General features: G+C 51.2%; 1 protein-coding gene and 1 long non-coding RNA gene across 3 annotated transcripts in view; one reads left to right on the plus strand and one right to left on the minus strand.

The window, feature by feature from the left end:
- Positions 1 to 12,734, minus strand: part of Slc41a3 (solute carrier family 41 member 3) — a 41,539-nt gene extending 28,805 nt beyond the window's left edge. The window contains exons 1-2 of one of the 2 annotated variants that reach the window (XM_085840306.1): positions 12,611 to 12,734; positions 5,442 to 5,744 (exon numbers count right to left, since the gene is read on the minus strand). In XM_085840306.1, coding sequence (XP_085696432.1) covers positions 5,442 to 5,714 — 273 coding nt within the window. In that variant the 5' untranslated portion in view covers positions 5,715 to 5,744; positions 12,611 to 12,734. Of the gene's footprint in view, positions 1 to 5,441; positions 5,745 to 7,336; positions 7,415 to 12,610 lie in introns of those variants that run through there. The other variant, XM_085840304.1, reaches the window with a different exon arrangement.
- On the plus strand, positions 7,895 to 11,627 carry LOC147003889 (uncharacterized). Its single transcript, XR_015047506.1, has 3 exons — positions 7,895 to 7,982; positions 8,414 to 9,365; positions 11,410 to 11,627. It is a non-coding gene; the product is annotated as an uncharacterized LOC147003889 (long non-coding RNA).
- Positions 12,735 to 14,569: the final 1,835 nt, after the last annotated feature.

A 14,569-nucleotide genomic window follows, 5' to 3' on the forward strand; every position in this document is an offset into this window, starting at 1 on the left:
CTGATCTGTCCCCTCAGCTCCAGCACAGGAGACCATCTCAGTCACGAACCCGGGGCTTCTCACACATCTCCCCCAACGACAACACTTGCTCTCCCTGTCATCAACCCACATGGGCATTCTAAGGAGGAACCCTCATGAAATGGGAACAGCATGCAGGTGAGCCTCACCTTCTGAAAGGACACCCATACCTGAGCCATCTCTGTCCGAGCACACAGCCATGTTACCCTACATACCTTTGGAAGGAACTTCTCATGGACCCCTTTGTCATGCTATGGCCCTCACACCTATGGCTGGCCTCAATAACGATTGTGGGCAGCTAAGGTGCCTCTTGATCTCTGAGTCAAAGCCCCACAGCTCTTTACCCAGAATCTCTAAGTACAAGGAAGAACCATGGTGGCTCTGTCCAAGTAAGAATAGGAAAACCTAACCATCCTTCCCAAGAAGAAGCTTGTCCCAGCAGTCCTGCTGTGGTTTGGGATCGATGAAGTCACTCTTGACCATACTCTACAAAGCCCTTCATGCCACTTACTGGACAGAACACCTCCCTGCATTCACAGCTTATAATGCCCACATTTTGCAAACAAAGTATTTAAGGCTCCGGGAAGGTTTGCCTTCAATCACAAAGTGTACCAACGCTCAAGGAAAACAATGACTGTCCCCCTACCACCTGTCCCCACTCCCCCTGACCACCACCACCGAGAAAGCGTAGTTTAGTGGGAGACCACATGTCCAGCATCCACCTCGGCAGCCCTCCCTACAGTCTATGATGTGTGGTTTGGGCCTGGTCTAAACACACACGAATTAGTGTGGAACAGCAGGGAAGAGGCCTGCAGAAGCTACTGGCGTCAGCGCACTGGCTGGATTGAGACAATCCCTGCAGGTTGGTGATGAGCTGGCTGCTGAACACAGAGTGGAACCATCCCCAGGCACAGACATTTTATGCTGGCATTGGCACCTTCCACAAGGTCACCCTAGCTTGGGATCATCCATCTACAGGGGACTCATCGAGTCACACACACTGGCTCCCTGAAACATTCTTACCAGAACAGGAGAGTCTCCTGAGTACGCTTATCAGCCTTGGAGAAACACACAGGAGAGAGAGGGGCAAGGAAAAGTGAGGGAGGGATGGAGGCATGGAGGAGGGGTTGGGGGGGGGGAGAGAGGGAGAGGTGTTTAGGGAGTTACTAAAAGCCAGTGCTGAAGTGGTCACCTGTGGTAGGCAGGAGGATTACAGTGACCCTTTTGGCTTTCAGAGTGTGCTGACTACTGTAATGACTTGCTTTTAGGATGATTAAGCTTCCAGCAGAAATAAATAAAAGAATCTACGCGTGTGAGAAACGGTACTTTCCCCCGGGAAAGCTGAGAACAACACACGTCAACACGGCTTACTGGGTCACAACACAGAACATCTCAATGTGATTTTAAAAATAGTCCCAGCACAGTGGAAAATCTCATAGCCTGACTGGGCATGGTTCAGATCTGGGTCAAGCATCAAGTGGCTTCCTGGGTGACCTTGCACAGTCCTTCTGATCCCTGGGCCTCTAGCCTGTCCTAGAGTCCTGGACATGAGGGACTGGGGCCTATGAACTGCTCTCAACCTTTATGCACAACGCCCCCCCCCCCCACACACACACACACCCGCCCCGGGAGGTAGAATGTCTGCATGTGTGAGGTCAGGTTCTGTCCCTAACAGGGCGGGAGGGGGAAAGCACAGGGCTTTGGCATCATATCACCAATCCTGCTTCCAAGACTGACACCAACCCTGACCCAAATCATCCCAGGAGCAGTTTCCAGATGCTGTGCTACCTTGCACCTGGGCAGTATGGGCTAGCTGGCCATGAAAACATCCCCACTGCTCAGATCTCAGATACCAGGCTGTATACTTCATTTTCCCATTTCCTTTGTATTCTGGTCTGAGCCCACAGAACCCAGGGGAGAAGGTGAAGCCCCACAGCAGCTTCTCAAGTGCTCCCTAGATTCAGGCTCCTCACCAGCATCTCCGCCAGGAGGCCTCGGGCAACTTCCCTCTCTCCTGGGCTGTGCTGGCATAGCTTAGCTGTTTTCTGTCTGGCACAGACACACGCATCTATTGACTCTCCCCACTCAATCACGAGTACCACAGGAGGGCAACCTGCTTGTCTCTCTTGTTCACTGGGACCCTGTGCATGGTGTCTGGTTGTGTGCACACACGGTGCATGTTGCCAGGATGAACAAATGAATGAGTGAACGAATGAATGAATGGCAGAAACAACAAGGAGCAGTAACCTGGTCAGAGACCCTGGGGCATAGGTGACCAGGAAAGCACCTGCCTCATGTGTTCACGGCCTTAGAGCCAGCCTCAGCACCACAAGAGAGGAAGGAAGCCCTTTCCACAGCCAGTGGACATATGATGACCTAGCACTGTCCCCAGCACTGAGTAGCCCGACCAGGAGTCCCCTGTGGCTCTCCCTCTTGTGGGCAAGGTCTCCAGCCAGATGCCCTCCTCAGCGAGTAGCCCACTGAGGTTGGTTTGAATGTTTGGCTCCCATTGTTGCAGCAATAGAACCCCCTAAGATACCCAGCAACACCCCTTCCTTAGTAAGGTCCCCAGGGAAATGTTCTCCATAGTGAGGGGTCCAAGCCTGGATCCTGTCTGTCCCTGAATGAGCGATAGTCTGCTAGCCCAAGGGACTTTCCAGGAAAGCTCTTCTGCCTTCCCGCAGGAAGTGGCTCCCATCCTTCCACTCTACAGAGCAGGGCCTGCCCCCTCATCCTAGCCGGCTCTGCATGTATGTGGTGGCATCCCCCCTCTTCAGACTGTGAGTGTGGGAGACTAAGAAATGCTGTGGCTCTCACTTGCCTAGCCCTGGGAACCAGTCATATCTTCATAGCCTAGAGTGGAAGCCCTTTCTCCCCAGTGAGGGCTAGCCAGCCAGCCTCAGGCAGGCAGGATCCCAGGACGACCCAGGGCACCTGCCTGGTTCTTACATTGTACTCATTGCTAACACTGTACTCGCCACTGGAGATGGCTGAGCCCAGTGCAGTCAGCTGGAGTGAAGCCTGCTCCCCACAAAGCCCACCCTTCCTGCTCTCTTCATGTGGAGGCTCTCTCCTCTCACCCCAAAGCTGAGGGGTGCCACAGTGAGAATTATCCTGACTTCGTCTGCTCAGGGAGGGGCACCAACATCTGGCAGGTACTCTCCCTGGCACTGTGTCACGTGGCTCAAGTTAAGTTTTTCACTAAACCTCAGTTCACCAATTTGGCTGGATTGGCTGGCAGCAAGCCCCGGGGATCCTCCAGTCTCCCACCTTCCCACCAGGTTTGTTCCTTTGTTTTTTGAGACAGGGTTTCTCTGTGTAACCGTCCTGGCTGTCCCAGAACTTGTTCTGTAGACCAGACTGGCCTCTTAAACTCATAGACATTCACCTGTCTCTGCCTTCCAAATGCTAGGATTAAAGGCATGTACTACCATTGCCTGGCCCCTGCCACCAGATTTTTATGTGGTGTTGGAGATCCAGAGTTAAGTTTACCAATGCTTGCCCCCCCCCACTTCCCATAATAGAACCCTGGAGTCTAGCTAATTTATAAAAGGAAAGGGGTTAATTCCAGTTTGTGGTTCTGGGATTCTGGGAGCACAGTGCCATTCAGTCAGCTTCTGGAGCTCCACGGGCTGCCCTGTGCCATCGTGGAAAGGCAGAGAAGAGAGGCAGGTGGACATGGATGCTGAAAATGAACAAGACAGGAAGCACGAGAAAGCCAAGGAAGCCAAACTCACTTTGTAACAATCTGGTCTCGGCATAACTGACCCACTCTGAGAACCACACTAATGCATTTGTGATCCGAAGTGCCTCGTGAAAGCTCCATCGCCTCTCAACAGAGTTACATTAAGAGCTAAGCCTTAACAAGCGCTGTGGTGGGGGCAAACCACATTGGAACACAGCATGTAAGCAAAGACCATAAACCAGTAAGGAGGCACGTGTAAGCAAACCACACCATGATACACAAGGCCGTAGCCTTAGACCAAGCCCCAGTGCTCCTGCCGCCCTCTATGACGCTTTTATACAACTCCTCCTGCTGCACTGGGGACAGAACCTAGTGACCCGGCTTGCCACCAAGAACAGCAAAGCTTCTGTGGTCAGGTGACCCCAAAGCCTCTGTGGTCAGGTGACTCAGATGGCACAGCAGCCATGGGCCTCTTTGACAAGACAGCACATAAATGGATCGGGTGCCCTGTAGCACCAGGAACGGTAGTGAGGAGCAGGGGCCTGGGTCAACCAGCTGCTCAGGCAGAGAGAAGGGAAACACCCATAGCCTCAGGAGAGACAGGTCTGGGACCACAGAGGCTGGGAGCTTTGGAAGAAGTATGGCATTGTAATCTGCTGAATTTTAGGCAGCAATAGAAATTAACACATGAAATGCAGTTTCCAACTCGAAGGTGTGTGTGTGTGTGTGTGTGTGTGTGTGTGTGTGTGTAACTGTGTATGAAGTTGCTTGGTGGCCAGAGGATGATGTGGCTGTTCTTCTCTACCACTCTTGCCCTTATTCCTTTGAGACAGAGTCTGTTACTGAACCTGCACACTTGCCAGAGTCTGTTACTGAACCTGCACACTTGCCATTTCGGCTAGGATAGCGGACCAGTGAGCTCCCAGGATCCATCTCCATCCCCCAGTTCTAGGGTTATCTGGATTGTAAGTGCATCTGTGCCCAGCTTCTGCAGGTCTTCACTCTCACACACGGAGCTCTCTGCCCATCCCCTGGCAGATTGTTAAACACGAGAAAGGCTGACAATGATCTGCCCATTGGCGTTGGGAGACGGACATCTCCTATAATTTGCCCTGGGCTAGGAAGGAAGTTTGGTGACAGCCATCCAAGCTGCATGTAGGTCCTTGGGCCTGGCAGTCCTACTTGAAGTGGCAGACCTACAGACTGCCTCGGGTGTGTGGGACATGGCTAAGGGTCACTCGTGGCAGCATTTGGTAGCGACACTATGTTGTTACTATGGGCAACTGTGTCCCTCCCGGTGCATTTGTGTAAGTCTTGGTCTTCCACACCTCGGGGTGTGACTATTTCTGGAGACAGGGCCTTTAACAGGGAAGTGAAAAGGAGGTCATTAGCACAGACCTTATTAGCATGACCGCTACCCATAAAAAGACAAGGAGCCACAGAGGGAAGATATAAGAGAGGCCTCAGAGGGGAACCACCTTGCAACACCTTGACATTGGCCTTCCAGTCTCTGCAATGCAAACAAACTTTCTACTCCTTACTCCCTCATAGAACAAATGAGACCGGAAGTGGTCCAGTGAATCCGGGTCTATCTGTAGGGCATGAGCCCAGCCACTATCTTATTGTGCGTAACTTGGGTTAAGCTGAAAGAACCTTGCCCAATACACCTAACAACCCTCCAGCCGGCCTCAGCTGCCCACTCCTCAGGTTCCCCTGTCCCCAGAAAGCTGTCTCTCACCTGGAAATAGTTCAGAAGCAAGCCAGCCCAGGACAGTCCCACGCCTGCAAGCAGGAAGGGTATTACCACCTGAAAGCCAATGATCAGGGACGTCTCCCTGCCAGGCGGGGCCTCCAATGATTTGGCATCCACGAGTTGGCTCTCAGAGACCTCCAGGTGTCCCTCTTCAGAAGCCTCTGGGAGTCTTCCTGCATCGTGGCTGGGCAATGGCCCCAGCTCCTTCAGCCTTCCACAGCCTTCCAGCCTCCTCTGTCGGGCCTCTGTCCCTTCCATCAGCACACGGCTGAGCCCAGCAGCCCTGACCTGGGAGACACAAAGTGACAGGGCTAAAGGGCAGGACTCCTGACTCCCCAGGACCTCCATCCATCCACCTGGCAGCTGCCATTCGGGGACTGGTTGTTACAGGCTATTTGAACCCTTAGCACACAGCTTTAATCCCTCTGGCTGGACTGCAGACTCACCCTTAGTACACATCTTTAATCCCAAACAATGAAGGTAAAGTTAGGTAGCATCCATATTTGAAAGAGATGTCTAATTGAGTGGCAGGAAAAGTGGCAAAACAGAGAAAGATTTGACAGACTAGGATATGCCCAACTCTCATGAGAAAAGAGAGGAAAGCGAAGCTACTTAAGGGAGAGACAGACAGCCTGGGAAGAAGAGGGTGCAGTACAGGAATACAGTCTAGTTCCAAGAGAGCAGTGCAGTAGAGTTGAGAGGGAGAGCAGAGCAGCAGAGACAGGGAAGGGGAGGCAGGTTTGCCGGGAGAGTTTTACAGAGACAGACTGAAGAGAGAACAAGCTAGACACAGGTAGATAGAACAAGCAAGAGAATGAGAAGGAGCCAGAAGATTAGAAAAGATTGCTAGAGTTAGTGTGAGGCCAAGAGAAAAGTTAGCAAAGAGAGGAGTTTCAGCCAGAACAGCTGAGATGAATCAGCCAGCTAGAGATCAGAAAGAACAAGAAAGGGTGAACTTACTCAGCAGCAAGTCTCAGAGGCTGAAAACATTCAAGGCCTAGATCAGATTGTAGGGAGGCTAGAAGCTTCCAGTTCTAGGCTTAGCTAGGTTAGCCGATGGAGGCAGTAAGCCTCCCGGATGACAACTACAGCAGAATGAAAGCTACAGCTTCATAGCTTCCACCACCCCAATTCTCTGCCGATGAATGTCATCTGCACAGGCCTGAAGGCCCATGCACACGCCCATGGAAGGATCACTAAACATGCTTTGGAGGTAACAGAGAGAGGCTCCCTATTAACCAACCAATCAAACACCTGACCTGGCACTGAGGAGGAACCGAACACCCAACTGGCTGGGCAGTGGTGGCGCACAACTTTAATCCAAGCACTCAGGAGGCAGAGGCAGGCGGATTTCTGAGATTGAGGCCACCCTGCTCTACAGAGGGAGTTCCAGGACAGCCAGGGCTACACAGAGATAAACCTGTCTCTGTCTCGAAAAACCAAAAATAAATAAATTAATTAATTAATTAAACCCAAAAAAACCAAAAAGCCCACTCATCTAGCCTGTACTGGCTTCCATCCTCACTACCAATGTCCAACATGAATGAATGAATGACCAACAAGAAGCACAGTTAGAACCACCTTTGTCTGAACTCTGGGAATTAAGCCAAGGCTGTAGCAACCCAAGGACTATCAGGAACACTGTGACCTTCACCATATTGGTGACATTCCAAATCAGTCTCATTGTCTTTAGCCTGGAAGATGGGTGGCTGGGAGGGCTGGTTCCGTCTGCCGAGGTGATTAGATTAAGAAGTGCCCAGGGCATTGCTGAGGCATGCCTTGCAGAGATGCTTAAGCCTTGTCTGTGGGTTGGGGTCTAAGGCTGGATAGAAAGAGAGAAAGGTACTTCCTGGACTGCCCAGATGCAAGCAGGTTCCTACCTGTTCGCCCGTGTGCCTGCTGCCTCACTGAGATCCCTTAAGGTGCTTCTATCAGGCATTTGTTCATAACAATGAGAAAAGAAACTAAAACCTCAGCTCTCCTTGGGGAGAACCAGCAACAGAGCTCCAGATGAGCCCTGGCCCTTACGCCCATGTGAGGTTCTGAGGACACTCCCTCTGCAGATGGTCTGGAGACTGCTAGTACTGAAAACCTGGGAAACAATAACAGGCTGATGAAAAGGTTTAAAAGGGACTGCACGGGGGCAGGAGATGTTCCAAGGCCATCTAGACATGCAATAGGGCTCACATCCAGTGTTGGATGCAAGTTCAGAAAATGTCTGACGGGCATAGGGTGAAGGCAGGCAAGGGGAGGCATGTACTAAGGGCTCTAGGGTGGGTGGGATGGAGGGGTGCCCGGATTATCCCTCAGTGGGGACTGTGGACTGGATGGTGAGACATAATGGGTCCCTTGGCAACAGTGACAGCACAGAACGGTGTTCAATGACTTCAGAAGTCACCAGGCAGCAAGTAGCCACAGAACATCCTCCTCATAGGAGACACAGAAGCAAGAAAGTACAACTCCAACAGAACAAAACAGGAAGTGTTGGCAAAGAGGACCAGACACTGGCCCGGAGAAACCCTCAAGGTGGGTCTGTTAACATGTTTAAAGAACTCACGGAACCCCTTAGCCCAAACTGACAGAACTGGCAGGGAGTGTGCACACCCTGAAGACACTCACCTCAGGCAGAGAGCACAAATCCAAGGCTATGGAGTATGGCGTGCATGCTTCTGAAGGCAGCCCATGGCTGGAAAGACAGGCAGTGTCTAGAGCGATGGGCAGGGCTGTGTGTCACAAAGGGCCTCACAAGGGCTTCACAGGTACCAGAGGCTCGGGAGGAAGGAGGTGGGGATGAGGGCTAGCCAGTGACCCCAGCAGGCTCTCCTGGGGCTGAGATTTGCCCAGTACCCCAGAACACTAAGAAACAGTGAATCACTATTATAGAATGTGTTGGCCACTACAAGATAATGGCCAAGCTCACTCTGTGATTCCAAAATAGTCCATCCAATCTTTCCTAGGGGACAGGGCTGAGAGAAGACAGCCCATGTGGGACAAAAACTGCCCTCTGCTGCATGCTCAGAAGACAGCCTGGCTCACAGCATCCAAGGGCTAAAAACGAACTTGCTTGTGAACGAAACAAAACAGCTCGAAGCTCTCCAAAGAATAGGCCTCCTCCCATGATTCTGGGAGGAACGGTGCGTCCCATAAGTTGGAACAACAGGAAAAAAATTGAGAGAATGAGATGACCACCGGACGCTGGGAAAGCAAGGTGCTTTCAGGACATGCACGAGTGGATAGCTAAAGTGAAGGAACAGCCGAGGCAGCAGCCAACAGGAGCAAACTCGGTGCAAATGAGATGCACACAGCCCAGGCTGGCCTCAAACTGGATGTGTAGCCAAGGATGACCCAGAACTTCCGATCCTCTTGCCTCCTCCTCCCATGGAGTACTGAGATTACAGGTGTGCACTGTCATGATCATGTGGCACAGGCGACTGAATCCAGAGTTTCATACATGCCAGGCAAGTCCTTTACCAACAGAGCCACATTTGAGGAGGATAGCTAAGCACATTGTGGATGTAAGCAGGAGCCAATGGACCAGTCCAGATACGCTGGAAAAATAAGAACTAGACAGGAAAGCTGAGCCAGCCTAGTGCCACAGGACCACCAGGCAGAAGGCAGCATTTGTGGCTGCTAAGCATGTGTGGTCAAGAGAGATAAGCAACTAAAGAGGCCCCTATTTTCTAAGAACTAGGTACCTAGAGGAGCGGAGCTACACAGCTGGTGCTGGGTGCACAGGAAACACACCAGCGCAGCCTGGTGGTCAGCACCTGTAACTCCAGCCACTCAGGAGGCTATGTGGGGGTGACCAATGCAGCCCAGGAATTCAAGATCAATCCAGACAACACAGCAAGCAAGGCCAAACAAGTCCACCATCTCTCCTGGCTGACCGTTAATTGTACTGAGATTAAGGTTAGTCACGAATGAGCTTCCAAATATACAAAGAGACCAGGTCATGACAGAGAAGCAGGGCTTTCCAGCCAGACTGATCCAGAGAAGTCCCTCACTGGATTGCATGGCCCGGGTCCCAGTTCCTAGCCCATAATAAGTCATGTATAAGAAAACGTCTACCTCTACTGCTCAGTGAGATTGCAATTTTGTCCGGCTTGAATGTGGTGAGGTCCCTAAAACTCTAGAAACACACACACACACACACACACACACACACACACACACACACAGTAGTAAAATTACAGAAATTAAGGAGAGTGGGAAGAATTTCTCTGCCCTCCCTAGGTGTGTGTGGTGTCACTGAGGTGGTACAGGATGCCTGTAAGTGTCAGAACCTCCAGTGCTTAAGTTCCTTATATAACATGTCACCTGCATAAGGCCAAGGCAGACCTTTTAGTTGTGACACTGCCCAACACAGGCTTGTGTTATAGAAATGGCCATGAGTTATTCAGCTAATATGGCAAGTGCAGGGGTCTGTGGATATTCAACAGATACAGCTGTTTCCGCTGAATATTTTCAGTTCTGAGTTCAGTCGGCTTTTCAGATGAGAAACCCGCAGATACGGAGGGCAAATGGATAGGCACCCCCTACCATGGTGCTTGCTTAAATGTCTCCAGGAGAACAATGTGCCATTCTTAGTAAAACCACAAACGTTTGAAGAATTTGGGCAGTGTGCACGGCTCCTGTCCCATTAGCTGTGCAAATCAGTGAGGTGCAACCACCAAGTACAGCAGGATGGGTGTCACACCCGGTCAACACACCCAGTACTAATCTGAAGGAGCCTCCCTCTACCGGCAGACACCTCCAGGTCTCAGGGACAGGAGCGGAGGGGTTGCTCTGTTTGAGCGCCCTCTGCTGGCAGAGAAGAGGTTGGACACCGTGAACAGCCAGAGGGAATAGTCAGAAGGACCAAACAAGAAAAATAACAAAATAAAAAAGTATAAAAGAAAGACTTTTGATCCAAACGTCACAGATTCAGACCCCTATAGAGCAGGAAGAGAAAAAGAATTAGAATTGAGTATCAAAGTTTAAACATACTCACAGGGCAAACTTCTGAATGAAATTTAAAAAATGGTAAGTTTAGAGCCAGTGAGATGGCTCAGCAGGTGAAGGTGCTTGCCACTAGGCCTGACAACCTGAGTTCATCCCTGGGACCCACATGGTGGAAGGAGAGAACTGACTGACTCTAAGTTGTCCTCTGACTTCCACAAGTACACTGTGACAAGCAGACAGACAGACAGACAGACAGACAGACAGATATCAATTTAAAACTCTTAAAAGTCTAGAAGAAAATATTTGGTTGGGCATGAACTACCATGGAGGTCCCCTGGGGAAAATGAAGCGTGAGCAGAAGCAGCTAAAGGCAACCTTGCTGCAATACTCTGCTTCTCCACTAGAGGGCCCCAAGGCTCATGCAAACAAAAGGCTGCACACCTGCCAACCGGCAGTGACCATTTGGCCTCACAATCCTCACCGCACATGCACCCTGGCCAGGGTGTGCAATGGGGATCAAGTCAGTCCCTGGCGTGGCTCAGCCTAGCAGTCAGCATCCATTAGACATCTGCACCAGTCAGGGATATCCTAGCCCATCAGCAGGGACCTCCATGAAGGTGACTGAAGATTCACTGGGAATGTTCAAGTGTCTAATGAGAATACCGTCACTGGTGCCTCACTCAGACACTAAACACTACCATTCAGAAGCATCCTACTGCCCGGAGAGATTGGCCTTACACACAGGCCTGTGAGCACCTGCTCAACATTCAGGTACTAAGCATCCCTCTGGCACAGCACACAAACTGATGCCCACTTGACTGAGACAGGGAGATTCTAACCACGAGGCGGGTGGGCTGAGTTTCTGGGATGGATGGGTTGCCTCTTAGCTGCCCACTATGTAGAATAAGGAAAGCACATCTGCACTTTATCTTCTTGACTTTATAGAACATTCGGGTGGGAATGTACGGGAACCCAAACTCAGGGTTCGAATCCCAGTTTCTCCTCTTCGCAGATGTGTGACCTAGGGAGAGCAAAATACCATCCACCTCGGAGCTTGAACGGACGGAGCGCTGTAAGACCCTTCATCCTAGGGTACCTTCAAGTTTGAACGGAGCGCTGTAAGACCTTTTATCCTAGGGTACCTTCAGAGATTTTGGTTATCAGCAACCACTTTTGGTCCAAAAATATTAAGAGAACATTTCTAGAAAGAAAGAATTTGTAGGTTTTGCGTTCAATTCTGAGCAGCACGGTGGACCGATTCAGTTAACACTACACTGTCCCTCCTAGAACATGCAGTGCTCCTTGGCCTATGGATCTATGCTGCAGATGCTGCCCATCGGCTAGTCACCCTCTCAACAGTTGTTAGGGTGGCTGAGCTGTTGGCCAAACAACCCTTAGTCTACTTAATAATGGCACAAGTGTAGTGATGGTGACAATTGTATCACAGTATATCATTACACCTGCCCTACCTTTGGGGTGTTTATCTTTTACTGTGTCTAGTTCACAAGTTAAGCTCTACCATAGGTATGTATATTAGGAAAACAATCTATATGTTCGGATATCATTCCAGGATTCAGACACTCTTTGGGAACATGTTTGTACCTCCCTGCAATAAGGGGAGATTACTATAACCTTCTATAATGTATTTTCCTTACAGGGCACTTGACCTGACTCCAGGCCCTTCTGTACTACTTTACAGTCGTGGTTCTTAAGCTACCGTAGTACCAGCATGAGGCCAGCCAGCGTCAGGAAGCAGAGCAGGACCATCTAGATATCTGGGTCAGGCTGGAATGGCTGCATCTCTAAGTGGTCTCCGTGGCGAAGAAGCAGTTTGAAAACCTGAGTTTTAAAAGCTTTATAGAAAGGATCTGGTAGACGAGGGATCTTCTCAAGTCTGAACGACCTCTAGCTTGACAACCTGGAGCGCAGGGACAGCTCGCTGAGCCTGCTGTGGGGTGGTCAAGGATGCTCTCGGGGTGCTGAAGGAGTTAACCATAACCCCTAGAGTCAGGCGCTCTGGGGTCCATCACGGGCAGAGGGAGAGGGATCAGCTGGGCCGGTCCCTGCAGACCTTTGGAGCGAGGATGCCACAAACTGACCCGCCCAGTGTGCCTAAGACAGATCCTGAGCCCCACGCCCCATCCCGAGGCCCATTGACGCTCCGCTTTCCCTTGGCTTCCCCGGCTCCCAGTCCAGCTCCTGCCCGCGCTTACCGGTCCTCTCCCGGCCGGCGGCGAAAGCGAGGCGGCCAGGCGCGCGCTGGACACTGTGGAGGCCTGCGGCGGGAGGAAGCGGGAAGGGCAGCAGGCGGGCCAGCCCCGCCCTGCCTAGGCGTCCAGACAGAGGGGCGGGGCCACAGGAGGGGAGGGTTGCTGGGTGCGTGTTGTGGGCGGGGCCAATCCACAGAGGTGGCGCTTGAAAAACCCAATTTTTAAAGCCTTCTAGTAAGGACAGCTCTCTGATCGAGCAGTGGGGTGTGCAGGGATGCTCCCTGGGTGCCGAAGGACCCAATGACACGCCTCAGAGGCGGTGCCGCTTGGGGTGGGGCCAAGAAAGAAGCTGGACCCCGGAGCAGGACCATGAGTAGGGCGGGGCCACGGGCGGGGCCACGGGCGGGGGCGGGGCTGGGCGGCGGAGTAGCCTCCAGTAGCACACTGCAAGGGCCAGCTTCCCTTAGGGTACACATTTGCCTGATCAGTTTTCAATCTGACATTTCTAAATATTTCACCTTTGAACACTTGTGTATGTGTCATGAAAGTTCTTCTGTCCTTCAACATGTGTGATCCTCTCACTCTTATCAAGACTGGTAATTCTCAGTCTTTTGCAGGAGTCCTGGGTTGACCTGGAAATTACTTCTAACCCTGTAAAAGGTAGTAGGGCTGTTGGGGGAAGGGGGTCTTTTGCAATCTTCACCTGCGAGGGGTAGCTGTGGGTTGCCCAGGCTGATACAGCCTTGGAAAGACTCAGCCAGCAGTGGTGAGCCTCAGTGGACACCAGCTCCTACAATCTATCCCGTGCCCCAACTTACAGCTCTCAGCTGATTCAAGAATCCTGAGCCCTGGCTGGATTCTAAGCTGCCAACTGCACCTGCAGAAACCGGATGTGCAAGACCTGCAAGACAGTAGTTTTGAAGAATAAATACAACACAAAAAAAAGTATGACAGGGCAAGGCCCTGGGACATGCAAGCCCAGTTCCTGGATTCTGTCCCCAGCAAATGAAAAACAAAACAAAAACAGATGACAGTGTTCCACATGTTAGGAGAGTTTACAGACTGGATGGCTTACATTGTCAAAATATAGTGCTGAATTCCAAGCTCCCAAAGTGATTTCATTTGTCAATCCAGCTTATGTAAGAGGTAGCAATGAACAAGTGAAGTCACAGGGTGCAGTCACAATGGGACTGGAGTCCTCTCAGGAAGAGACCCTGACAGCTCATTCTCCCTGTGTGCATGCAGGTGAGACATAGAAAGACAGTAGAAGGGAGGCGTCACCAGGAATAGCCATCCATGAACCTTGAACTCCATGTTGATATGCTTTCATTTATTGTAACAAAATCAACTTATACAAAGAAAAGGGTTTATTTTAGCCCATACTTTTGAAGGTTTCATAAAGGTTTAACGAGTTTGATTCCCAGACTGAGGTACTGTGGGCAGGCAGGGGGTAGCAAAATCTTAGGTCTGAATAGCACAGGGAAAAGCAATAACTGGTGTCACAGCCTTGAAGGGAACCCTGGACCTCAGCCCCTGATCCCTGAGACAGGACTCCAGCACAAACCCTTTGATTAAAGGCTGACCCAGAAAGCCCTGTGACAGTGAAAAGGAGAGACAGAAAAGACAACAGGAGGTTCACTACCAACATGGCAACACGTGAGTTCTGGGAAACTCAGCGATACCAGACTGGAAAGAGCAGAGAGCAGGACAAAGTCACCACCCACTAGACCTCACATGAAGCTGGTACTCCCTGAGGATACCACCCTCCATAGTCCCTGAGGACAGAGGTAGCCAGAGGCAGGCAGGAGCAGAGTAGGGTGTCAGTAGGGACTCTGCAGGGCTTGGGGGCATCAGCAAATAAGCAAGCAGAGGCAATGAAGGGAGAAAGTACAGTCTTTAGGACTTGGTCCTCGGCCTGCCACTCACCAGCAGAGCTGGTGCCCTTTCATGGGTAAGGGAGCC

This window comes from Mus caroli, unplaced genomic scaffold, assembly GCF_978045245.1.
Source record: "Mus caroli unplaced genomic scaffold, Mus_caroli_1 scaffold_7, whole genome shotgun sequence".
In the NCBI taxonomy this organism is placed as follows: Eukaryota; Metazoa; Chordata; class Mammalia; order Rodentia; family Muridae; genus Mus; species Mus caroli.